General features: G+C 41.7%; 1 protein-coding gene across 2 annotated transcripts; it reads right to left on the bottom strand.

The window, feature by feature from the left end:
- Window positions 1-518: 518 nt before the first annotated feature.
- On the bottom strand, window positions 519-27,921 carry TRMT61A (tRNA methyltransferase 61A). 2 transcript variants are annotated; one of them, XM_063333764.1, is made up of 4 exons: window positions 27,313-27,785; window positions 24,821-25,185; window positions 15,025-15,291; window positions 519-5,803 (listed from the first exon to the last, which is right to left on the bottom strand). In XM_063333764.1, the coding sequence occupies exons 2-4, from the start codon at window positions 25,149-25,151 to the stop codon at window positions 5,475-5,477; spliced, it is 927 nt and encodes a 308-aa protein (XP_063189834.1). In that variant the 5' UTR covers window positions 25,152-25,185; window positions 27,313-27,785; the 3' UTR covers window positions 519-5,474. The 2 variants fall into 2 exon arrangements, with proteins under 2 accessions (XP_063189834.1, XP_063189835.1); XM_063333765.1 differs by lacking the exon at window positions 27,313-27,785 and adding an exon at window positions 27,816-27,921 and having other exon boundaries at window positions 520-5,803.

The raw sequence follows: 27,921 nt of genomic DNA, 5'->3' as shown, positions 1-27,921 counted from the left end.
TCTGACAGAGGACACAAAAACACAGCAAGAGAACGTGCAGAAACTGCAGCTGGTTCCTTAGTTAAACCTGATTTTTCAACACAGGCAATCAAATCTCTTTCTTGTCCCATGCTCTTGCCCAGTAATGTATTGAAGTGGGTGACTCTCTTCTGTACTATATATAAGTTTATTGTATATTTTGTTAAGATGATTCAGACCATACTGTGACTCTCATAACAACAGCGTGACATGACATACATGTAATCCAACAGGTTGAGCTGACTGCAGACAATTTAAAAACTTCCTTTTCCTCTCCCTCCCTCCTTTCCACTCCATCAGGTGTAGATCCCAGCCCACGTGCCTTGTTGAAATAGCCTGATTGAACCAACATCCTCACTACTGAGCGCTTCTGCTCCACAGCTTTTAAGGGGAGCTGCTGGAACCTTCTGGGGAATTGCCTCTTCATTGCAAAAGGTCAGGGAAGGAGGCGCCTTCTCCCAGAAATCATTCCCTACTTGCTGTTGCTTCTACCACTTCTTCCTCCAAGCAGCTTTGGTTCTCAAATCCAGCTGATTCCTAAGAATAGGTGGCTCTTGATTTTTTTTTTTTTTTTAAATTATTCTGAAATAGTGCTTTATGGATAATTCCTAAGGGCATAGGGGACCAATGTAAAAAGTAGCACAGAGCCTACAGTCTCATCATCTTCCTCAACCCCCCCAAGTGGAATAAAGTAACTTCTGTCTCAGACTATTTTGGCATCACAAACTTTCATTCCACGCGCCCAGGGACCAGCCATGCCGAGTCCCAGACACCTGTGTTAGGGGTAACTACTGCACACGTGTTTGAGACTCGAGGAAGGAGGGGGGACTACAGCCCCCCCCCCCAAAGCAACAGAAGAGAGAAAGAGGAAAATCCCACTGCAGACTTCCCCTTCCTGCATGGTGCCTAATAGAAAGGGAGGTTGCTAAAGCACCAGTTTCTCCTAGCTGACTAGAACTAGTCCTGCACGTGGGCTTCATGCTGGATCAGTATCAGCGCTATCAGAAAAAGATGGAAAAAGCTCCTTCCTCTACTTACTAGCTTTGACTTCTCAGCCAGCACTTCTGGGAGCAGTAGCTCTGAATTCACTCCGTCCTCGTCTCTGACATTTCCTGCAGCTATCTGGACCCCCGGGGAGAGCTTCTCCACAGCTCCACTGGAACCATTCATGCAAATCGCCCTCTTAAGAACTATAAAGGAATAAGATATTTAGCATCAACCCACTCAGCCCCCACCGCCGAAATAACTTAAGGCTGAGGTCTTCAGCGGCTTGAATGATGCTGCGCCGTTGCCACGGCAGCACACCACTCTCTGGGGGTGCCCGGGCTCAGGAGCACTCCGGAAGTTTCTCCCCACAGCACCTGGCAGATGCCGTATCTGCAGAGCTTCTGTGGCTGCATGTCCAGGTCGGGTGGCAAAAAACCAGTCCTTCTCCCTGCCTTGTGGGCCAGTAAAGAGCAAAAGGAAAATGCTTGCCTCTGCCAAAAACCTGGCTGTGCAATCTGAGCTGCCTCGGAGCACCAGGTGCATGCTAGCAGTTTGGCTGTTTGTTAGCTTTGGGTTTGAGGGCAGAAGGAGGGGAAGATGACGGGAAGGGACACTCCACGATAAGGGAAGCGCAGTTGTGGGTGATCTACCTTCGCAGCCAGGTAGAAACACGCAGGTACAGTGAGATGCCCCACAGGCCACTGTTCCCAGCTGGCTTCTGCATTTATTTCTATCAGCATATCAGACAGCTAACCTCAGCGTTCAAAGCTACTGCCCTCCGGCAGAGGAGAACAGGGCATCCTGAACAGCCCACAAAAGGACGCAGAGCTCCTGGGTGAGATAATGCAGGTAAAGGCCTGGATACCAGTGAGGAATATTTTTATTTGACAATTCAAGGTTTATTTGTTCCCTGTACTGATACTGATGCCGATTCGTTCCAGTTCAGAAGCTGTCACGTAGGGAGAAAGGAAATAACACAATCTGGCTCCCCTCTTGGCATCTGAACAACATAGTTCCTCAGGAGCACTCGAGAGGCCAGCAGCATGTAAGTGCTTTCCCTCGTGGTGACACAGACAGTCCTTTCTGGTACTAGAGTAACCCCCTTCCTCCCTTTGACTAGTCACAGCTGCACGTACCTTTGGTGTAACATCATGGTTACGCAATGCTGACTCTCCCACTTTGCTCTCATCGTGCCTCCCTTGCATTTGCGCAAGCAGCCCAGCCATTTCTCAACCCTCCTTTCCCGAGCCTCTGCTGCTCCCACTGGCATTGGAGGTGAGCTGGGAGCACCGAACACCACTCAACTGCAGCCCAGGAGTGACAGTTTTCTCCAGTCTCTGTCCAGAAGGAACCTGGTAAGGCACGAAGACGTGGGCTGCCCAGTGCACTCGCCCACCTAAATGATGCAGACTCTGCTGGGATGCGCGCTAGTATTTACAAGTAGATCTAGGCTCGCTGCATCCCTGAGCCCCCCTCCTTTCTGGGTCACCATGACTTCCGCAATCATCCAGTTGACCAGGACTAATGGAGCACAGATGTACTCTCGAGGGAGTGACTGTGAACCAGAACCCTCATCACTGGAACACTTCCCAGGAAGAACCATCTCCTCACCATCACGTATCCCAAAGCACCTAAGGAGAAGACAGAGTAGGGAATTAAGCAGAAGAGTGAGTTCCTAGCATTTTTGCTACTTTATCCCTTTAAGGCTCTCAAGCAGGATTTATGATCACATCTTCTTCAGAGGAAAACAGTGTTGTGCTAACAGGTAAGCAGGAAACAACCACAGTGAGATACAGATCTGTAATGCTTTAATTAAAGCACAGGTTAACAGCAAACAGCAGCAGATCTCTCAAGCATTTCACAAGCCTCCTCTTAGTCATTACTGTTTGCCTTGTAGGTTGCAAGGTGTCCCAGACTGCTCTCCACGCTAGCTTGTTGGGCATGGAGCACAACGGGACAAGCTGTGCCGGCTGTTGGGCAGAGCTGTGTACTGGTGCTTGTCCACAACTGAAGGATCCAAGTGCATGGCCGCAATGAAAATGTGCAGCCTGACAACTTGTGACCAAACTGTGTCAGGGCAAGAAGAGATGTTTCATTCCAGACTGAAGATTAAAACGTATCAAAAAGAGAAAGGAGTCTTTGAAAGTGTGGCCCCAGCCGATTCCCCCAGTATGGCAGGAAAGACCTATGTTTCTGATTTACCACTTTTGGCAGGAAATGTAGCCAGAATGTAAAACATGGGTGATCATAAGCAGAATTACCCAGTGGGAGGTTCTGGCAGCACAGTACCGTCCATGCTGGATAGTGTGAGATCCCCCTTGTGACCCTGACAACAAAGCAACAGCAGGAAGTGGTGTGGTGCTGCTGGCCATGGCCGTGATTGGCAACAAAAACACAGAAGCCTTTTTAATATTGCAAAGGCAGAAATGAAATCCTTCTCCTCTTACGCAATGCTTGCCCTTCCTCAGCAGGGATCAAATCAATATGGGACCATGCAAAGTCAATGGTTTATTTCAAGGGGGTTTGAATTGGGCTTTGTAGGCAAAAAGGCATCAGCCTTGTTTCAAGCTCCATGAAGATACATCGGTATTTCCATTCCATATCTATTTGTAGGACAGAAACATGACGTTTTTCCTCTTTAGTCCTGTTTAAATGTTACACTGTTTTAAAATAAAATCTGTCAGGAAAAAAGAATCAAGTCTGGGGCTGGAATTATCCCTGGTGAAGACTGGGGATCCCACTTGTTAGTGAACGAGAATCACCTTGTTCTGAGTTAAGAACAACCTTGTAGCATTAACGTTGTATTTCCCCATCCTTTCTTCTGATTTACGTTAGTACCTTGGCCTTACTTCTGTGCTGGTGGTTTAAGCACACAAACGTGCATATGCATATGCATGCAAGCATGTCACTAGAATACAGCTACCAAACGATATAAGCAGTGTTCACAGTTCACTGCATGCCTTTAACAGCAGTAGAAAGAGAACTTTAACACAATTTCTGGAGAACTGCTACAGTTATAGGCCAACTTACATAACTGATTTAGTTGAACAGAATTGCTTTCTGCCTTTAATCTGCTCAACAGTTTATCTTTGCTGTCGTGATCGGTTGAGCTTTCTTTAAACCGTTATGGATTAGCGTTCTGCTATAACACGTTAAAAGCTTAGCTTTGTTTATTTTTGTCAAGAATGGGGGAGGGATATCAGGTTCAAATGTTCAGGCAGCAGTTTATGAATGGTTATTTTTTTTATATGGCAATCAATATATTCAGGTACGGAATGCAACGCACAGCTAAACGCTTCAGAGACAGTACTAGTGGCTGGAATAAAAATATTTGTGAATTCATTTAATAAAAAAAAAAGGAAACAGAAAGAAGGAACTTTATAAATTTGCATAATTATTTTAATCTGTAAATACAAAATTTAATCCAGCATTCAAATAGTTCATCACACCCACCAGCTTTGTATGGAAGACCAAAGAGTAAATGGTCTGAAAACTTAATTAATAAAGCTGGTTGAGGATTTTACTAAGTTTGCATTGCTGTTGCAACCTGGAGACAGAAATTCTGCCAAAAGCAATATGTCATTCAACTGCAGGAAAATAGTACACCGTAATGCACATAAACCATCAAACAAATGGAACCTCAGCCACACCAGTTACAAAAAGGTGTTCAGGTAATAGTAACCAGCTCTTCAGTGAATTTTGACAGTGGATTCATCAACTACGAAAGTGGATGATCTATTAGAAGACTATAGTATGAATCCACGTCCAAATTTCTACTATAAATTGATGAGCACAATATACTATTTTAAACTAAATCCAACATTTAGCACACTTCTTTGACCTTTGTGTAATCTAAATGATTTGCAGATGCCAGCCTGGAATGGAGTGAGAGGTTATGTTCCTAAGCATTGCCAATAATCCTCTGTGCAGCCAAACCTTATTCCAAGGAAACAGTAATTTTGTGATCAGTTGTGCTGGCAACCCTATGACCTCACAACCTTCTTATCTAAAATGAAGCAAGTAGGCACTTTCACATTGCTAAGAGCAACACGGACACTAGAGAAGTTGAAAAAAGAAGTGTTTGGTGCTGCTAGAAAAAAATAAAACCACAAACCTGGGAAAGTAATTCAGAAAAGAGGAGGAAAAAATTTGCAATTAGTGTGCTGTTTGTTTTGCTTTCTTATCGGGAGGGATCTTTATTCTGCACATTCCAGTGAATGGCCATTCACTATTAATTTATCTTCTTTCTGACGGCAAGTGGAGCACCATTCCAGAGTTTCAACATTCCCTTGATGCTGCTCTGGTTAATGCTTGTGTGCTATTTAAACAAAGCATATTCCAACCCAATCTGACTATATATGGAATTCCCTGACAAGTAAAAATTTGGATGCCCTACAAAAAAGAACCATGAAAACAGAAAACAAACACAAACACACAAACCACTCCAAACTGCACAAACTCAACATGTACTAACACAGGCTCTTGGTGGCAAAGGTCAGGTATCCAGTGTGACCGACCATCTCCCTGAGTGGCACGCCGCTTTTGAACTGCACAGTTCCTTGCTGCAGATTAGTGCACAGACTACCGTGGTTTGATGGGTTGCTGCTGTCAAAGCCAGTGCTAGAATTATCCTCAGCTGCTTTTCCAAGGTCAGGGATTTGCAAGCTAATTGTCCTTACATTGTACACTCGGAGCAGAATTTCCAAGGTGTTAATCTCTGTAAAACCGTATTCTTCCATCGCTAGGCATGTTCTTTGGACTTGTTCGATGCAGGGGGAGAAAGAACAGATGCGGCCACCTGCAAAATGAGACAGGTAGTGGAAAAGATGGAAAAACCCAAAATGAACCACTTTTTATCTTTTTTCAAATTCTGCCACATGCCCATAGAATTACTATTATGCAGACAGAGTGAAAACATCCTTCAAGAAATTCTCCAAGAGGCAACTATGCAGTCTTAAAATGTCAGCATAAAATCAAACATGGGTGACTCTACAAGATGCCCCTTAAAAATTGCAACAGCAAATTCAGTCTTCCAAATCCAGTGTTGCTCACCGCATTCATGCACACTAAAACTGTTAAAGTTGATCCTTTTACAGCAGCAGCTCTTTTGGAATTGCTATCCGCTATCCTGGACTGAGGCACCGAACTGAAGTTGGCACCTACACAAAGCCAGAAGTCATTCTCCACACACTGTACAGAGTTGCCTTCATTAGAATATAAGCGTGCGTGCACACACAGTCTGACAAAAGCGGCTGTGTTTATTTGAGAATGATGGTATGTGTGTACAGAATAAAGTAATCTCTCCAGGCCATAGATGGAGTGCTGTCAAGGCTTTACCCTTTTAGTCAAGCTGACTAGCATGTCTCCTGAGCATTAAAGTTTGCTGGATATCACATTGGGCAGATTTACAGCAAATGTTTCAAAACTCTAGGATAGGACTTTTAAGTGACAAATTAACACTTGTCTCCTTGTCTGTGCACAGTTCAGATTTTTGATTCTAAATACAGAGTATTAATAGGTCCCCTACAACTTTCTGTGTGCTACAATGTCACCTTAAAGAGCTGAGAATAGAATGATTCAGATTTACTCTGAAAAGCCACAGACAAATCAGATCAAAGAATTATAAGGATACTGTCTGCCATAAAGCCAGGGCATGTGCTTTTACCCAGGACACGGTGTCCCACAAGGCAACTGCCCTTCCTGAAAAGCTTTTGTGCTGGGGGAAGGAACACTGGGCAATGCAGCTTCAGCTATTGTTTTACTTATTACAATTAGATGAAAATGCTGCTGACCTGATTTGCATTCCTTCCCAGCCCTCTCCCAGGCTCATCCAGTCAATCCTTCCAACACCAGTTGTCTAAGTAGTTAAAGAACCCGTGCAAGTGAGAGCAAAGCATCCTGCTAAAAATAGAGGCTATGCTGGGACTACGTGAAGCCTGCTTTATCTCAAACTCCCTTTTTTTTTCCTTTTTCGTTTCTAAAGTCACATCTCTAAAAAAAGAAAGCATCAGGTCTGAAAGCGTCACTGTAGCACTCTAGTTACTGTGCAGCAATGATGTGCTGGGTACTGACTGGGGAAGAACACTTGCCATGACCATTCATCCACCACGCACTAAGTAGGATTTAATTTTAGTCCTGAAATAAAGTCTCCACAGCCAGGGGTTCTTATCATGCATCTTCAGAACAAAGTACCCTGGACAAGTAATTCCCTGGAGTGACAATTAAAAAACAAATCTAATAATCACCTGCAAAATTAATGCTGGTATGTGTCTTTATTAACCAACTCTGTTGATGCCAATGTAATTGCACACCCAGTCCGCTAGCTCCCATTAAATTAGATTTATATGTTCATCAGGATGGCCAGAGCTAGCAAAATGATTCTGAATCAGACAGCTAATCTTTCCTGGCCAAAGTAGTACACACTTCTACTATGTCTGTAGATGTAAAAGAAAAAAGCTCAGGAAGACATTTCTGTTGCATAATTAGAAAGCTACTATGATGCAAATATGCAATATAGAAAAATGTTATATTCTTATTGTGTAAGGAACTGAACAAATGTCGAACTTAGCTAAATGTCAGTTCACAATAACTCTTTGTCTGCAAAGCAAGAATTTGCAGAGAGACCAGAGGCTTACTACTATTTCATTCAGGCTTTTTGGTTTTGGTGTTTCTATTGCAATAAAAAAGGGAAATATATTTACAATTGCAGTAACTCTGTTCTTATTTATTCTGACTACAAGGATTTCAAGATATGTTTAGGCTTTCGAATTCACATGCTCTAGATTTACACGCAAAAACTAAGAAGCCTGCACACAGCTGTTGCCATACAAGCTGCAGAGCCGCCTACGGTTCTTGTCAAGCCTTCAATTAAAGGCAGAGCACCCTTCGTTTTGCCTCGGGATGGTCAGCTGAGCACAGCATGTCAACACCAAACTTGGTGATGATTTATCAGACTGCCTCCTCACAAAGCAGACTGCTTGGGGAAGTAGGGTTACAGAAAATGGGCTTTCAAGCCACTTGGTAGGGAAGAAAGCTCTTGCTTGCAATAGCTAATATCCAGAGGGGAAGCACAAAAAAAAATGTTACTTTACTTACTGCACTGCTGGGAGCTTCTCAGGTATGAAGAGTGAGACAACAGAGTAATAGCTGATACTTTATGTAACTGAGAGCATCCAGTGGGTTTTAGTGTTCTGCCAATTTCACTTTTTCCCTTTCATACCTATTGTTCTGGTTATTGTTATACATCTCTCCCAAATAACTATACCTACAACAAGCTTAGAAGGAAAACCACCAAGCATCTGTCTTTATGGATCCTAAGAAGTAGGAGAGGGTTCTCCTCTGCTTTTTCCGGCACACACCATCAGGCAGGCCAGATTTGGCTTACAGGCTGGACTTATTTGATTGAGCAGATATTAAGAGAACATTGGAAAGCTACAATTAGCAGAAGGTAGGAAGCCAAAAATGGAACTGCATTTCCAGACTGCGAGAGGCTGTCTAAAATAAAAAGATTTGGGAAGCTTCAACTGCCATGGTGTGTTTAGACCAGCAAAAAAAAGTGGACTCTGAGCAGCAGAAAACCAGCACTCAGAAGGACATGCTCTTCTGTTCTAGGAACAGAGACGCCATCATCTTCAACAGACCAGATGCTTCTGAATTCTCTGCACTGTGGGCTGCCCTCTGCACCCCCACTGGATTACCAGCTAGGCAACACCCTTTCTGTCACAATCACCAAACAGGTATAAATCTAGATTTCAGCATTCACAATTCTCATTTTCTCTAAGAGCCCTCTTGTCCTTTAGACATCAAGGGGCATTTAAGGCTTAAAGGACTTGAATATGCATTGCTTTGTCTGGCCATGCCAAGGATTCCTTAGTGAAGGAAGAAAAGACATGTACTACCTCCCTCTCCGCTCGCTGGGGCACACTGCTCTGTCTGTGGATCACGAAGGAGTGGACTAGACCAGAGGGCAGTGAAAACAACTGAACGGAAACTTTTTAGTACGAACTGAGGTTGGGTTCTTTCAGACCTCTCTTTATAGGAAAGCTACTGTTCCTAAATTTGGTTAATGAGATCTATGTGTCATCATAAATTGATATAGTAATTATCTGAGATTAATCCTGTTCACATTGGGAAGCTGTGTGAGCTTTTTGATCTGAAGAGCTGTCTAAAAATGTGTTTATTCATGTATAATGCATCTGACAAGTGCTGCAGTTGAGGAAAAGAGAATAATGAGCTTGTATGAGAGACTTAAATTTTTTTTCTACCTTCAGTTTTACAGGGAGTGAGTTAGTTTGAAACATTTAATGGAGAGGTTAAATCTCCCGAAGCCGTTGGCTGGAACAAGCCCACACAGTCCTGGCAGTCATTGTAACCACCAATAGGGTCGAGAGGATATGAAAACTGAAGTACAATTCAGACTGGAATGTTTAGAGAAGAGAGCTTAAGGGAAGGGGGAAATAAAAGAGAAGATTTGCATCCACATAGCACTGTACATTTTAACACACAGTATCTAATTAGTAATCAAGGGACACACCTTGCATCTTTACAAGAGGTCAGTGCCTTGAAAGTTGGTCCTCCTTCAACAACAGTGGCTGGTACCTTCCTGTGCAACCCCAACACACAATTTTGTTTCTAGTTTGTCTGAGCAAGGACTAACCCTCTACCAGTTCTATTTAGCTAATAATTGCACTGGGTTTCATGTATAGAAAATCTGGCAGCGTCACCCAGTTGACAATAACTCCAGTGCATACTTACGATACAGAAAACATGTCCAAGTTATGCGCTCTCACTTCTGTAGGTTATAGTATGTGTCACAAGTGCTCTGACAGGTTTTTTCATCATCCCAATATTATTCATAAGATGCAAAAAGAACATATGTAGTGCAGCACCAATAAGTTTCAGGAAAACGGGCCTGTAATTTTAGAAATTATTCTGTGATGTAAAGCATACAACACAGCATTTTTATCTCTGGTAAAAGAACACAGCTCTGGGTTTTGGAACTTCAGTGCACTGTCGTAATTGGAAGATTATGTTACAAAGATCGCATAGAAGAAAAAAATCGCATAGGCATTATCATTATATAGGGGCGAGGCAGGAGAGTCACTGAGCAGCATCACCGTGGCATTTACTCTGTGCTAGTAGGACACTAAAAATATTGCCTCTGTAAAAGGGGACAGAACGTCCTTTAAGTGAGCGTGCTCGTGGGCGATTTGATGTAGCTTCCCTGACAAGTGAAATTAGAGGATTCAGCTGTTGGAAGAAATTAAAGGATGTTTCTTGATTCAGAAAAGAAAATTTTCTCCAAATCACTTGCCAGCTCATTAATAGGAGCTTGATGTGATTTTCTGCAAATGTGACCTTAACCTCTACATTTGTAGGTGCATCCTTCACAAGAAATTTATTCCAGCTTACTGTTATGGACTGGCAAAATCATGCAACAAGGAAATTAAAAAAATCAGTTGGCTCCAAATTGGGGAAGAAAATCTAACAACTTCCTTTAAGGATCCTTTCATCCCAAACTACTTCCTACAAACTGTAAAGGCCAATAGCTTTGGCCAGCATTCCACAGCATGGATTACAATGCAGGAATACTTCTGCTTGACTCTTGAAACATGATGGAATCACTTTTACTTCAGGCCATGCCCATTGTGCGCACCTGACCTACCAATCCCTGACAGACTGGAGCTAGGTTAATGCCCTCAAACGAGATAGAACTACTGAGGCTGGCTCAGCAAAAAGCCAGTGCTTGGGAACCAGATGAAGCTGCTTTGTGGGTTAGCACCTGGTCTTAGATCCTAGTGGGCAGCTTTGCAGTAGGCCAGGTGGCCCCTCAATGTTGAGGGGATATGCTTCAACTTAGTTTGTGGATCTTTAACCTCACCTTGAGTTAATTCTCCTTCAAATCAAAGCAGGTACCCACACTAGAAAAGGCTGGTGCTGACATTTTAGCAAACACTTATCGCTTCATCCATTTATTCCAAAACAACCTCCTGGGGACATGAGAAGCCTTGATACCGATTTGAATACCACCTGCATGGGTGGAGGACAACAGCTTGCTAGACTGTCAGGCTCCACTTCCTGCCCTAACACATTCCCTGTGTGAGGTAGCCGGCGCCCAAACACCATCAGCCTTGATGTCACTGCCCTCTTCTCAGCATGATTCAGCCTGGCGTACTCCCTACCCAGATACCACAGGGATGAGACTTGTGGCCAGGGATTTCAGCTGCTTCACAAAGCCACACCTGGGTCATTTAAAAATGGGACCATGAATAACCTCTGGGGCTCAAGAAAAATAGCCAGTGAGACTTTCTACATGTATGTGGTATTCCCTGAAAGCTCAGAGGAGGAGGGAGGCAAGCCCAAATGAAAATTGAAACAAGCGAAACCAGGCAATACCTCACCTGCACCACAGGCTACTGGGAGGATGAGATATATAGCATCTTATAAAGCACCTATAATAACCGAACCTGACAGGTTAGGACAACAATCAATGGCTATGCTAAGGGGAAAAAATGCAGACAAGACCATTTTAAGTCCATTGTGTACAAATGAAACAAATATAAGACTTTGGAAATGACAACCAGCTACTACTACAAAGAGCAGAATACTGCTGAAGGGCTTCTGTGACGGCAGGAAATGCAGAGGCCGAAACAGGGAGATGTTCAGAGGGAACTTTCCCAGCAGAGTTTTGGGAGGAGACCTGACAGCACCATGTTAGCTGATTAAGGTGATATCTCAAGGACGACAATTTGACAAACTCATAATTCAGGGGCTTTATGATGCTCAAGATGGAGTGGCAAGTCTGAATTTAAAAGTAAAATCTTTAAAAGAAAGAAAGGAAATAAAAGTGGTGTGGTTTTAATAATTTTGTGACTCAGACTGTTAATCTAAATACCACCAACGACTGATTTATAATGCAAGAGGTCGATCCAACCTAATATATAGCTGTATTTTTCCATGTCCCTACCTGAAAATGTAAAATCTATATGAAAATTGTACAAATGAATTTCTGCCTCATCTTCCACAGTCTTGGAAGAAATAGACAATATTTAGGAGAGCAGACTAGGTGGGTGCAGATTTATATTCAAAGCATTACAGTACTCAGCTGTGAGATGATGGCGACTCAAAAGTTTCAGGGCATTTAAGAACTGTAGAATATTAAGGATATTTTTGTTACCTCGCAATTTTTTCATTTTCTTAATTTTTAAAAATTTAAAAGAGGATAACAGCAACCTTGCAATAACCACCAAGGTCAGATATTGGGAACAGCAGCTATGACTATAGAGAAGTATTAATCAGCAGATGCTGCAAAAGAAAAACAGTGCAGGTCTGGAAATGAAAGCAAGTTCTGCAGTGCAGCAGTGCCCAAGAGATATGACAAGCAGCATTTCTGCTGAAAGTGTGACCGGTGAAATTAGCACAGAAGGATGCAGCCGAGATGCAAGCCTGAACGTCAGCAGGGCACATCACCAGAGAACAAGAACCTTCTAGTCACAAACCTACTGTGCCATTTTATTCTTTTAGCTCTTCAGAGGTTGGCAGTGCTTTAAATGGGAGACCAAGCTACTCTAAGTAGTGTATTTACAGCATACTGCAAGGCATAACGTGAGTGATAAATGTACTCTGTAAAGAGGATCATTAACACTCAGCCTAGTAGGAGCTGCAACTATTCAGGATCTTGAGCTTAAGTAGGAGAGGAAACAGTGATTTGATAGGGTTTTGTTAAGCTTCAGAACTCTCTCTTACATACTGTCTCAGCTGAACACTCTATAATGAATATTGTGGTTTCAAAGAGGAGGCTAGCTGATGCTATATATTGAATTCACTTAGCTCCTTATTTCGTTCAAAGTACCTTAAGACCTTAGGAAATAAATTACCACTATCTGGCAGTACAGTTGCAATATTTGCATGGTACATCACAATAAAACCTACAGTGTGAATGGTTCAAACGTGACCCTGTCCAGATGTGAGAGAGGGCACGGAGGGAAAAGAGTGTAACGACTCATTTTCTCCAGTTATGCTTATCACTGTACTACCGCTCGGAACAGCGCTGAACAACAGCAGTATGTGCACAGACTGTTCTTACTGCAGAATAGCTTTAAGTATTTGAAAACAAAACAAAGGAGCACTATAAAATTATCTGCCTGCGGTAGGGAAAGGGAAGCAGTTACAGATACGCTTCTATCATATTTTAGATTTTACAGCAGTAAAAAAAACCCACAACAAAACTACCCACATGATTTGGAATAAAACAGAAATGTGTGTAAGTTTGTTCCCATTACTACTGCAATCAATTATATTTTATATGAAAAAGAAAAACAGCTTCTGTTTATATGCAAAATAAATAAAAAAAGCGCCCAGCTCAGTCAGGTACTATGAAACCCAAATGATGAGCCTTAGATCAACACCAGATCTCAGATACTGGTGGCTGTTTGCAGCAAAAACTGCAGCAAGGATCAGCAACTTCACCTTTTGACTGATACATAAAGTGCATGATGCGACTTCACAAACCAAAAATGCGGGATTTATAAATATTATTTATATTGCCTAGCAGATGTAACCTTGTAGCATAGCACAGAGAAGTATAGCCAGATGGCATGGCCAGTTTGTGACTGTAATACCTTTTTTAGGATTTCAAATGCTGGAGTAAGACGAGGATTCAAAACTTGGAACTGTTCAAGCAGCTCTGCTTAGTATTCTAAACATGCACCACTTAATTCAAATTGGACTGCGCAATGCAGCGCCTTCTAAGCTGGGAAGTCAGCTGAGTGTTGTGCTCACTAGATTAGATAATTTGAGCATGGGAAGGGCATCGTACAGTGCAACGAAAATTATTTTTTTCCCAGGACACCCTGGAAAGCAGCTACATGCTGAGCTGTAACCCTTGCAGGTACAGAGTGCTAACAAGTCTCTATTTATTCACTTTTTAAAGAAAGCATGTGTTACACAGCTTTCTAGAAAATTTTCAGTAGCAGCTGAGGTAGCCTAACAGCTGGGTTGGTCCTGACTGAGCAAGGTAATGCACATTCAGTGACCTTTAAGAACAAGCTTAAATCCTGTGATTTCAAGAGACCTTGCAATTCACTTAAAACTCAAGCCTGTGAATATATATTTTAACAAAGAACTGGGCCTTGGCACATAATCAAGTTTTACTAAACTCATTTCCCAGCATGGGCACTGTTCAGCACTCCATGCTCTCTCGATAGAAAAGTCACTTTTGTAGATGGAAGTGATCTGGCACAAGTTAGTTCAGATCCACGCTAGTACAGTTACACTAGTATAACATTAATTAGGGGAAAACTTATTCCAGCCTAAAAGAATGATTTATTCACTGAAGCTTATTTTTCAATAGGGAAAAGATTGATTATAAACTGATGAAATCCATCCAATACCTCAACAGCAGTTCTCACTTGCTGTCATAATCTCAGAATAACTGGCATAAGCTAGAACAGCATTTATGATGTCCCATTCCCACTGTAACCAACAGCAAACTTCTCATTAGCAACAAGAGCAAAGATTTAAGGCAGCAATTGGCAAGCATATTTAAGTATAACCACATTTTCTTTAACATTACTGATGGGGTGCTCTGTTAAATAGGTCCAAATCTGCAATGATTGATGTGAAGTGTGTCTGAATACCTTTTATACAAACACCTTTCCACTGAATTGACAAAGAAATTTGCTTTCAGCATTTATAGTTGCTGCTGCTTCCCACACACCTCGGATCTAGCAAAATGCACTTGACAAAGGTTCAAAGGGTTTTTTATAAACTGCCCATGCTAATTGTAGCAGCTAGCACAGGCCTGTAAGAAAAAGTTGTTCTTCTCCTTTCACATCTTCCACTGAAAATTTAAGACCTCTTTTGAAGGTTTTTCAGCCTTAGAAATGCCTAGAGTCTTTGACATTTGAGAACAGTTAGTTATCACACAATGGAAGCGAGCAGATCTAGTGTATGGCTCAAAGGCAGAGATGTGTGCATGCATAGCGCTTTCTGAGCAGAGAGAGAGAGAAGTGCAGTTACCTTCAGCTTTTAACGCTGACTTTGCATGTCCTATAGCTTCCCATGGAGATGGAATATCTAGGAACACGGCATCTGCAATGTTTGAGACACCAAACCCATTTTTGCAGACATCCTGGTTGGTCACGGTGACCAGATGCTCCACTCCATGCTCCCGAAACTCCTCCCTGGCCTTCTCAGCCCGCTGTTGGTGGAATTCCACTGTGTACAGGTGCCCTGTGGGAGCCACTGTCCTGATGAGAGCATGGGAGAGGGATCCGCTGCCTGTACCTAGAAAAGAAAAAACAGGTCATGAAATGCCTTTTGACAGTGCTAAACATTAGAACAAAGGTCTTCTCCATTAGTCCTCCTGCTTGCACACTTACTCAAAATCCCAATGAACAGAAACCATTGGTTAAACTACTGAAAGAGAACAGTCCTTCTTGCACAAGGAGAGGGGGACTAAATGATCTTGGAAACAGTCTTCAGGGTCCTCAAAGCATTAATTAAAAATCTGGCAAACTCAGGACCTGCCCTCTCTCCCTGGAGTAGAACAATAATGCTAAGGGTCAGCTATCGCTCTAACAAGTGCCACAAGAGAACACGAGGATGTAAATGTGACAGGAAAAAATCACGGAAATCAATCAGAGAGGTTTTTTCAAAGTGCCAGACTCTTCTAGGGTGAAAAGAAGGCAAATTTTAATATATTTTCAAAACTTTATACTTCATTAAAACAAAGCAGAGATGTTGGCAAGGGTCTGTGCTTGAAAATCCTATTGATATCCTTGCGAACAAATGTCCTTCAGGATATGGAGTCTGTTTTGCCCAGGTCTCTTAAGAGACATGGGCCATCCTTAGCTCCCACTGATATTATCCAAAACTAAGGCCTCTGGGCTCCTCACAGTCACACTGAGCAAATGACCTATTTTCACAAGTGACTTACATACGTTCACACCAACATAATCTTAATGAGGTCTAATGAGATCCATCACATACCTGAAATTGTATGTAAGTACAATTACCATGTACAACCAGGGACTATTAAGGCACTGATTTTTTTTTTCTTGCTTTAGTTTGATAATTTAGGAAACTTATTTTAAATGATCCATTGGCGTATTAAATAGATGAATGACTAATAACCAACATTTTCACTGAAGAAAACACCCATATACCAATTCACATTGCAAATTACTCACTCAAGTGGCATTTAACAGAATAACCCCCCCCAAACCCCAAACCCCACAGCAACGCCAAATTATCTGTGTTTATTGACTTATAATTCTGTACTTCGAACACATTTCTCCTATAGAAAGAAAATCTATTTCTAGCTATCTTCAATGACTGTTCAGGCTAAATTTCAGCCTGAAGCAAGTTCTTTCAACTAACATAAATATTAAAAAACTTATAAAGGACAGAACCTGAAGTACAGCAGTGGTGGAGAAAGCTCAGGAACTAGTAGAAAGGAAATTAATTAGGGGACACAGGGGCTGGTACAGCCGCTTAATTGGAGCAATACTTTCCATAACTGCACAGGAAGTCACAGTTTACTGCCGGATCCAAGGCTCTTGCCCTCTAGTCACATAAGGGGAGAAACACTGCCGTGGCACTCTATTTAATCTGACAGCTCTGAAAGGGGAGCCATTCAGACTGTAAACAGAGCTCAGGGCCCATGTTTGCCCCTGGCTCAACTGACTGCACTGCGGAATCAGCACTGCTCCTGTGCTTCCCCCTGAGAGGGCTCTGACCCCAAGGGGCAGACTAGCACCCTCCCCCCAGCTTTAATGGGGCAGATTAAACGCGGAGGGAGGACCTACAGATTTTAGCACTGGCCTCAGAGAGGTCCACCAACGAGAGAAACTGTGACACGCACATTTATTTAAAGTGAAAATCCATGCCAGTATTAAAATAAAGGCAAAAGACACTTATATGTGCACACGAAAAACTATCTGGTCATAGCACCTGTAGGCTCTAAAAGTCAACACAAACTTTTCCCTGGTCAAAAGGAGTAATGGTAGCACAGTAGCCATGTGGTTGTAAAAACTCAATTGTATATGTGCATAGCAAAGAAATAGCATTTCATTGATTTTTATGACAAGAGCAGCAAACTATTGTTCACAGGATGCTAAAAATGACTGAAATTCTGCCTTTACATTTCATACCAGAAGGCAGGATTGCACAACTGAGAACTTTTGCAAACTGACAGAATTTAATTATTTTACCTCTCAAATGGGTAATGCTGCACACTTCTTGCATCTTTCTCTGCTAATCTAAAGGAGTGAACAGAAGGCCTGTCAGCACAGCTGGGCTATAAGCAGAAGAGGGAGGCAGCTTGTGCACGTATCCAGTTTCCTTGTTCATATTCTTTTAAATTTTTAATCACTTTGCTTTTAAATCTGCTCTTAAAAACAACACAGAAGATACTGTTTGTCTCCTTGCTAGGAAAACCCATTAAGATTTTTTGGCTTCTTTTCTTGTACTCTTTTTTTTATTCACAAACACTCCAAGCCAAATCCTGAACGAAAACCAGGATGCTGGAAGTCACCACTTGCATGTGTATTACAGACTGAGCTTTTGTTAAACAAGGTTGCCAGGAATTATTTATTGTTGACTGGCTACCGCAAACATGAGAAAAATACGTATGTACCGCATTTTAACATACCAAATTCTATCACACTAACATCATTAATGAGAGTATTTCTGAAGATACTGCCTGCCTTTTCTGTGACAGCACTCTCAAAACTGCAGGAAACAAAAAACAAGATGGTTATGAATCACCCACTATTGTAAAATCTCTCCTTGAAGAGATGAAGGATTCTGAACCCAGTCCTGTGAAATGATGATGACCCTCAACTCTCAGGTACCTGATAGTTCAGCACGCTTGACTTGACTCATTAAGAACATGATGGTCTGGCAGCTCAGCATGAGTCCATACTCAACACAACCCCTGAAGTCCAATCAGTGCTGTCTACAGAAGGCAGGGATTCAACCCTGTGTTTCTCTGATGTTGTAGAAGGGCAAATGAATGTTTATGTTCACCTTCTCCCCTGCAAATCTGCAACATTCGAGTCCTCCCACCACCTTCTCTATTCCTTTTCAATTTCTCTCTGTCCTTCTTTCAAAATCACTACTGAAAAAAGCAGAATTCAGCAAAATGTGACTCAAAAAGTCTTAGGCACCATTTTGGAGTAACTTCTAGTCAGGTTGACGTTTCCTTGGGAAATCAAAGGCATCCTTAGCATGAGACAGAAGCAGTCAGGGAAGCAGCAAAACTCAAGGGGAACTAATAAAACATGAATTAGAATGCTATCAAACTGGAAATATCATAGCTGAATTACCTGCATACAAATGAACGAAAAACCTGAATGCCCGAAATTAACATTTTGCATAAGAAGAGGCAATTTAAGAGCCAGATGGACTTCAATAGATTTTCATTCTCATACAGGTGCAGTGAAATGCCTATGTTCCTGATTTGGCCTAGAAAGCAGAAGTTAAGACAATTTCTAGAACACATACAATTTATAATTTTTACACCAGGATACTTGCCGTTCTGACAACTTCCACTACAAATAGCCTTCGAAACTGTTTGCTCTCTACCACAGGACAACGCCCATTTAACTAGAGTGTATTAATCATGAATGGACTCTACAGAACTGTAGAGAGGTGAAATGATGATAATTCAATCTGTACTGAAGACATTTTTAACACCACAGCTGCTGTTCTAGAGCTCGCTTAGGTGAGCACTAATGCCTTTGGAAAATACGGTGCTCTTTTACATTGACTATTCTGTGATCTTAAACAACTTAGTCAAAAAGCAGACATTTGCACTGCAGGCATTTAATGACACACCGCAGGGTCCCCAGTACGCCATACTCAAAGCTCAAAATCTGAGGAGGAGGCACTATGTAGGGTTCAGCATGTAGACTAGGAAAGTGGTCCATCTCAGTCCAAAGCCATGAATTAAGATCCTGTGTTAAATCCACACAAGTTAGGTGGCAAATGGCCCTGCAGACTGATGTAATATCCTTCCTTTCTTCTGGGGATCAAGCACACTTGGTTCTTCTCTGATACCTCTAAGCTCAGGGGAGTGTTTCTGCCCTCTCCCAAGACAGGGAAAACACTGCAGTTTTAGGATTTCAATCCTAATAAGTGGACACCTAGATAAAACATTCCAGCTCAGCACCTACTGATACATCCTCCTCATTTGTAGACAAGAAAGTATTGATCAGATGAACTCCTCAATCGTTCCCCTGACCTGAAACAGATGTGTTCCTCTCACTCTCTGCTTATTCAAGTGACAGGTTTTCCACTGAGATGCCTCTACACACCTCAGCTATCTTGAGACAACGTCCATGTTAAGATCGTTTCTCACCTTTTCAAAGCTGCAGTGGACATCTGAGCTGTTCAAAAATAACATGTGCTATTTCAGCACACTATAGATACACATTAGAACACTGTCAAGAGAAACATGAGTGTTACCAAAGCATCTAGCATAGTACTTGACTGATAACTGAATAAGAGAGTACATTTTTACACTGTTTTCTGTTTAGTCTGGTTTTCTTACTGCAAAGGGTATTTGTCTAATGTCCTGGAATCCCACCCATGCTGTAAACATAAGTGACCTGATTCTGTGTTCCACTGTGTTTCCTCATTGCAGGCTATCAGTTGGCTTGTCCTCCCTAAAAATTTCTCATCATAGGTGCTTATTTTTTAAAAAAGAACGACAAATTGTGATTTAGGACCTATAGATGTTTACAGCTGTGCATACGCAAAAGCATTTTGTAATAAAGCTAAGTGCATACACAGGTTCATATTGCTTGGAAACAGGAAAAGTGAAAAGTATGCAGAGTATTATTTAATGCTGCGTCTCTACAATATCTAGTAATATTTTAATAGAACTGATGTTTCTACTGCAAAATTTGGCTACCTAAGATATTCGAAAATGAGTAAATACAACAAAACAATGACAGTGTTGCTGTATTTGTCTCCTAGTTACGCCACTTAGACCTAGCAAATAGTAAGACAGGTCATGAGTCAGCCATGAGAACGGAAGGAGCCTCAAAACCAAAGGAAAATTAATCTTTAGACAGAGCTAAACTCCACAGCTCCTATCTGTCAAGAAACACTGAACAGAAGAAAACTGCTCACTGTATATGACAAGTTTATGTAACTGTAGAATCATTCATGATTTTTAGCAAATATATGAAGAGGTATTAAGCGTCTGATGAAAACTAACCCAAAGATCTTACTGTGAAGGTAGTCAAGGGCACAAATCATGGTGGCTGAGGGGAGATACAGCAAGAGCAGAGACAAAGAAAGAGAGGAGGAGAGGGAGGGAAAGAGTTTCAAGGAGATGGGCTGGCAGCTGAAAGAGGGAACAGGAAATCAAGTTCCGTTTACAGAAGATCCACTCTTTCTCCTGCCTATCTTTTGTGGACACCATGCCAAAATAGGCATTTTAGGCAGCAGTCAGAGAGGGCCACTGCACACTGACCAGATTGAGGAGTAGGGTGAAGGATCGTAGGGAAGTTTTCAAGGTTGGTACTGCCTACAAAAGGCACAGGAATGTAAAGACTGAATTTTTCCTTAGAGATTCAAGAGTCAGAGTTCTTTAGGGAGGGATCTTCTGCAGAACAGGCATAATATTAAGTTCAGAGCTGCATGAGAAATGCGCTTGGTGGTCAATGAAATGATAAGATGAAAGCGAGTCCAGAAAGTCTGGAAACAAATGCTGTAGGGTATGAACAGCATTCCTCATCAGCTGCAGGTCAGCCACAAGTCTGAATAAATGAGAGTGATGCCTCATGTGGCCACAGTTTTGTTTCAGTCCTTTGGCAAGTCAAGAGAATACTATGTTCTCTGACATTTGTACTGATGAGGCCTTCCTTATACTTCAAAAGGTGCTATACAAGGACTGGGGTTTTGAATTCTCTCTCTAACCCGACAGCTGTTAAGAAGTAGATAAGGGAGACATTATAAAACATAGGCTTAATTAGTATGAGCACGTTCCAAAATCAAACTAATACCTACAAACTTTGGTCTGTAGTTTGCACTAAACATAGAGGCGCAAACAGTTTACATATACTTATGCCACAAAACCAGTAAAGACATGAGCAGTATTTGTCAAAAAGTCTATAAGCACTTCAAAAGAGTCATAACCATACAGCTGACTTGCTAGGGCTCCACAATAAACTATTAATCATTTATTAAGTATCCATTAATCATTAAGTCCTCATGAATTTTTTATGAGTGTACTCTTAACAAAATCTATGCCCAGGCTGTGAGTTTGAAAATTTCATAATTGTTTTTGAGAAGCTCTAGTGCAAGGCTGGCTGGCAGCTCTTGTTACTCCTCCACAGAGAAACCATGAGGACCCAGAATACCGTTCTCAGTCTTCAGAAATCGAGACTGTGGGCTCAGAAACTCATTGGTGTGTGGCAATGAACGGGGTTTAGTGATTTTTAATTTGGGATTTAGCTGAAGGGAAACAAAAAATCCAATTAACATTTTTGCTCGTGTGAGTCTGATTTTGCTGAATGCTGAGGATCACTGGGATGGTGGTTAGAATACTTTTGACTAAATTACGTTTTGTCTAAATACTATGCTCCATTGAAGACAAAATATTTCTGAGATTTATCAGATTAAATGAGGTTTCACAGTGCTGTACTGCATTCCCTGGGTAATTCTGAGGGTTAGCACAGACACTTGTTTAGGTCTCACCAGGGAGAGGACAGTAAAAAAGCCTTAATACGTGGGGACTGAAAAGAAAAACAAACAAACAAACAAAAAGGGTTCCACACACTTTTGTTTGGAAAAAATATCAGAATGGTTTCATATTGGTTCCAATGTACTATAAAAATAAATGTAAAAACCTCAAAATCTGTCATCAAATGGAGCTGTTATACTACAGGCAGCTGTAATCACTGGACTGAAAATAGCCTTGCCTGGGAAGTTGACATCAAGATTAGTTTTGGAGAATGTTGCAACACAAAAAAAAAAAAAAAAAGATTCAGCTTATTCCTTTAGCTAGACAGTGGCTGCACATGCAATGAACACAAACAGGATCAGAGTTGATGAGATTTAAAGTTTCACAATATCAGGCAACCCACAGCAGGTATTTTAGCAGCTATCTCAAGTAGCCTTTAATTCTGAAAAGATCGGGCTGTTAAAGACGGCATCAGAGTGGGGAATTCCTCAGACCAGGGACCAATGCTTTTAAGAGATCTTAGCTCCAGTAACGGTGCTAGCAGTTTTTAAATCTCAACATACCTTTATAAATTAGAAATCAGCAGAAGACAGAAAAAGGATCATATTCCTACACCTCTGCCATGAAACATCAGGCAGATGCTAGGTTCCCTTATAGCCTCTCTATTGAGTATGCTTGGGTCGTTTTAGTTATGCATGCACTGCTGACAAGCTTGCTATTTATATATTTACTAAAGATCATTAAAAATAATAAAAACTGTATTAATGTGTTTATATCATTTACGAAAAATCACGACTAATCAATTTAAACTGTATAATTCAAGTGATATAAAATTAAACCTTCTGGATATTCTACCGAATTTTTATAATCACACACAAAAGATCATTTATACCCGTATTCACAGCATGACGTAGAGGGAATTTCATCTTACTTTTTCGACCCTTTCTTCATACAGTTGTGGAGACTAATCCACAATTCTGCTTGCTTACACTGGGTAAATGTAGGGCACTCTTCCACGGCCTAATTAGTAAAACAAGAGGAAAACAGCCTAGCCTCCTTACAGTGCCTGCTTTGCCAGTCTGTACAGCAACTATGCGTATCAGTTCAATTTCAAATAACAAGAGAGAGAGACCTCCATGCTAATTAATGCTCAAAATACATCTAAAACCAGCAGCAGCAGGAAACAGACTCAAATGTCATTACTAGACCAGATTTCCTGTCTTGTTTCTATTAATCGCCATTGGGCTGGTTCTGTCTAGGCCACACAAGGTTAATCTAGAACTAATGATTTTGGATCACTGAATACTGTCTAATTTAGGATGGCACTGAAGTAGGTTACATCATCACACTGGAGGCTCCAGTTGTCAATACCCGTATTTTAATTCAAATCACCATTTCTGGTCAGTTGCAAGCAAATTTGCAGTAAGATCTCTTGCTTCAAGGTTAACCAGATGAATTTCATGCAATAGTCTTTCATTGTTTCTTCATGAACAGTGAATCCTTCAAACAATACAAGCACAACTATAGCAGTAAAACTGTTCACTTTTCCTGGAAAGCTTAAGTTATAATACTTTGACAGCATAGGCATTAAAATAAACCTGGGGACAGTTTCCCATTAGCAAAAAGGATTGTTTGTGGCTATGACTTTTGACTCATAACATTTTTTGGAATCTGGATAGGTTACCTCATCAAGCGTCCATTTCTTAGTTGTTTAGATAAATGAGCTTTTAAATATTCTCATCCTCTCTAGGTACCTTTGACATTACTGAAAACATTTTATGTGCAGCTATGTTCTCCCATTCCAAGTGAGGCAGACACAGAGCTATTCAAATCTTCCCCCACCCTGAATAATTTGCTGTGTTTATTTTTCCCATCCTGTCTAAACATAGCAGGGAGGGGAAGAGGTGAAGAGCTGCCCAATAAACAATATGGCTACTTCCCATGACAAACCTAAAGATGCCCGATCGTCCTACAAACCAAATTATAAACTCATAGGACCTAACCATTTTAGCAATACCAGAGGCTTCTGCATATGGCTTTGCCTGTTTCAAGTGCTGCTATGCAGCAACCAGCTCCATATACCACCTGTTTCTTAATCCGTGCAACTGGATGCAGAGATATGTGGCGTTTCAGTTGGGTTGGAAAGTGGTCATTAGGCCTGAAAAGCTGCCCAAAATTATGCTTGGGTGGGAAGAGGAAATGTTACATCCAAGAAAATACAGTGCATCACAACACCATCATGCTGATCCTTTGCCATATCCATACTTGAGATGGAAGTGTACAAAACTGCTTCATAAAAAGACTCAAAGGAAACAGCTAGAAAAAAACAAGGACAAACTACCTCAGTTCATATTTTTCCAAACTACAGAGATGCAATCGAATCAAGCAAGTCTCATACGGCCTGCAGTAATAAAGTCATGAAGGCATTATTATAAACTGTATCTAACCAGCAAAATATCTATTAATATAAATTTCACTCCTTACTTGCAAAGCAAGCAAAATCATGGAAGCTGTAATAAATTAAACAAACTTTAGAAACAAAACACAGCCCTGTGATGAACACATCTTCCATTGTATACAGCTACCATGATTTTGCATGCATTGCAGTGCTACACGTGGATCACACATTGGAAGAGAAAGACAAAATATATGTACTTATATGGTATCGCATTATATAAATACTGCCAATTTATTTCCTTTATTAGTTCAACACCCTATCATCAGAGTCTCTTTCACTGGGTCATCTCAACCATGGTCTCTGAAACTGCAACTTCAAAGCATGAATTTTGATTCAAATCATGTATTTAAAAATATTTTTTAAGTACTTAACCATAGTTTCAGAAAAGGGAAGGAAATATGTTTATAGATTTATTTTAAGAAGATGAACTAATCAAACACATACTCAAAGGTATACTGGCATTTGAGGCCAGCATACTGAGGTAACATGACTTGTTGAAGAAACAGCAGCTGGTAACGTGCAAATGAAACAGAACTACTCAATGTGTAGGCTGGGAAATTTATTATCACAATGGAAAAAAAAATAATGTAAGGATAAGCCTGTTTTTTCACAGAAGTGTTTGTGTTAGTTCTTAATAAAGGATTTCAATATATTATTACCTGATTCACATACTATGGAGCCTGGCTTCAGTTCTAACATCATGGTGATTATAGAGATGTCAGTGGAATACAGAATCTGCGTCCTGTGTGGAAGATTCATGGTCCACAGTTCTGGAGTGGGATGAAGAATAAACACCCATCCTCCTTTACTGCAGGTCACTTTGGAGCCATACTTCTTGCCTATGAGGTCCGTGGAATGCCTGATGACCCCATACTTAGTCTGAGTTACAGTGCCATGCTGGACTTTGACAGGAAACATGGATTCATGGCCCAAGAACACAATAGCTGTGTCACCATCCTTTATTGTATCTCCATATTCAACAAAACTCATTGTGACAGTCTTGTAGTCGGCTAGCGGTTGTCACCTAGAAGAGAATAAATATGTCAAGAGAGTTTTGCAGGATCACGATGGAGCTGAAACTACAGACATAAAACCCAAGTCATTTTTTTTACCCAATACAGAACAAGAACACACTGTGTAAATAAGACGTTAGCAAGGAAACTCCATGAAGTTCAGGAACCTCTCCCCCGCTGCATTCTTGATCCAATTAACATCAATTGAAAGATCCCACAGATTTGAATATAAGCAGTATTTTCCCTATTTTATGATACATGTTAAAGAAAATTTAGGAAATACGTTATAATTTACTCAGCTTGCTCCCCAACACTACTGAGAAACTTGCAAGGTAGTGTCGATTTCAGCACTCTGTTCAATTCCCGCACAGGCATTCAGAGTATGTTGTAGTAGTAACTTTTATTTCCATCTGCTGGCTTATCCCTTGGTAATTTACAACATAAGACAACTGTTACTTGCCTGGATATCAATCACTAGTTATTAGGACCACTAACAAAAGTTTACTTGAAAGTTTTGCAAATGAAGGTCTAGAGATAGAATAAAGGTAATATCTGCATTAATTTATGCATAAATTTGACTAACTGCAAAGAAAAAAGAATATTGTAGCCTTTAATTTGCTATTGGGAGTGCAAAGTAATTGTCTGGTAAGTGATCTGTGCTGCTACTAAATGTAAACAACCATTTGCAAGCTAATGTAAACAGTTGCATCACTTTAGCTCCATGGTCTCAGACCTGTTTAGAGAATTACAATTAAACTTTGTTGTCTTTGAGAAGACAAGCTAGAAACAAGAAGGCGGCTTACAAGCAACCTGGCACTGCCTTTCAAATAAGGCAGCTAACTATCTAACCTGCAGGTTGATCAATTTGTAGAAGGAATTGTGTAATGAAGTAATGTCGATCTCAAAGTTAGAAATTAAAGACTATAACAGAAGGCTTTGAAAGTCAGATTTCTGGTACTTCTTCCGTGAGAAAATTAAAAGCAGGGTTACTTTTAGTTTCAGAATAATGACTTGATTCTGGTGCTTTTGTATTGAATGTGTAACAGCTTGGTCCTACTTAATTTTTATTAAAAACTTTTAGTTCTCAAATTCTAGTCTGTTTTTGTTGACCAAAATCCATTGTGGTTCAATTTGCTGTTAAGCAGCTAGCTTTATAATTTTTTTGCTGCAGTCACTGAGACTGATAAACAGATGTGCTTGTGGCCAAAACATCCAAAGCTTATGACATGCTTATTGCATAATGTATTTGGATGCCAAAGCAGAATAGGCCTGTCTGGACATATGGTGAAATAGTAAAAAGGGCATCCATGAATTCAGAAATGTTTACATACTGGACTTAGTGAGATAGTATAACTGCTTAACTGTGTTTTATAGCTTGCACATTCTGATTATATTCATAATCTTTCCTAAATTACACTTGTAGTTCTCCTTCTAGATACTATCAATCCAACGTAGTTTTCAACTCTTAGAACAGTACCATTTGAAAGGAGCTAGACTGTAATCCCATTTTTTTCACTATTTAGACTGCAGTTAAACCCACGTGCAAAAGCAACATTCCTGCAGCATGTCTGCAGGGACACAGAGAGAATTATTCTCCCTTTGATTACACGAACTGGCTTCCAGTTTCTTTGCTTTCCTTTGAGCCACTACATTTACCACAGCTAATTGTCACAGCAGTGTATGCTGACATCCCAAGTGACAGAGCTCTTGCGTTCAGGTCTCACCTGGGACGTTATATTCATACAATTGGTGTAAATTTGGAATCTGTGAGGAGTTTGGGTAGCTTCTTCTTCTTCCTCCAAATGGCAAGGAGCACAGTGATCTACAAGCACTCATTTTCATTCATTTTCAATGATTTCCAGTTCCCTACCAATGCATCTCCTTTACTCTCTGGGTAGCACGCATAAGTCATGGTACAGCATTACTTTTTCAAGGGTGCTCTGGCGTGGGAGTGGAAAGGAAGGTGAGGCAGTGCCTTGTGGTGAGGCGTTACAGGACTTTTCTATGGGCTTGCCTCAACTTTACTTTTCCCATGGCTGCAGCGACCTAAACTCAATGGCCCAGGCGATCCCTTGCAGCCCCACAAATTAAACCACGACAATGATTCTGTGTTCCCTTGAGCCAAAACCCAGACACACCTCTCCTTATCCTGACCAGCTTCCACACCGACCTGGCAGGCTGCCTCTTCCCTGAGAAGCCTGGCTGCTTGACACGGCAGTGGGATAAACCTCCCGAGGAGGAGGAGGAGGAAGAGGCAGGCATAATCACCTCACCTCCCGGGCCCCCTGGTAACACGAAGGCCGGTGGATCCCGCTGCAGAGAAGCTGTCGCCGGTGGCAGGGCCTCCCGCCCTCCCCGGGGACCGTTTCTTCCCGAGCCCCCTCAGCCGCAGCCCCGCTGCCGTGCCCGTGAGGAGCGGACCCGGGAACCTAATGGCTGCTGCGGGCCGTGTCCAGGGTTGACCTGCCCGGAAAAGACCAGGCAGGGAAAGGGACAGAGCACGCCGGCGGGGTGAGAGGAAGGATCGGCCTGCAAGGGAGCAGCATTAACCCGTAACGGGCGGGACCCAGGAGCCCGCCGCTCCTCAGGGCCTCGCGTCCCCCCAGCAGCCACCAGCTCTTCCCATCCCCACAGCCGTTACCTTCCGGGGCTGAGCCCCGCCAGCAAGGCCCGGCCCGGCTCTTCTCACACGCGGTGCCCGCCCAGCGCCTCCTTCCTCCCCGGTCGCAGGCTGCTGACGCTCCCGC

The sequence above is a fragment of the Chroicocephalus ridibundus genome, chromosome 4 (genome assembly GCF_963924245.1).
Source record: "Chroicocephalus ridibundus chromosome 4, bChrRid1.1, whole genome shotgun sequence".
Taxonomy (NCBI): Eukaryota; Metazoa; Chordata; class Aves; order Charadriiformes; family Laridae; genus Chroicocephalus; species Chroicocephalus ridibundus.
The sequence above is the reverse complement of the archived record's forward strand: the minus strand, read 5'-3'. Positions and strand labels throughout refer to the sequence as shown.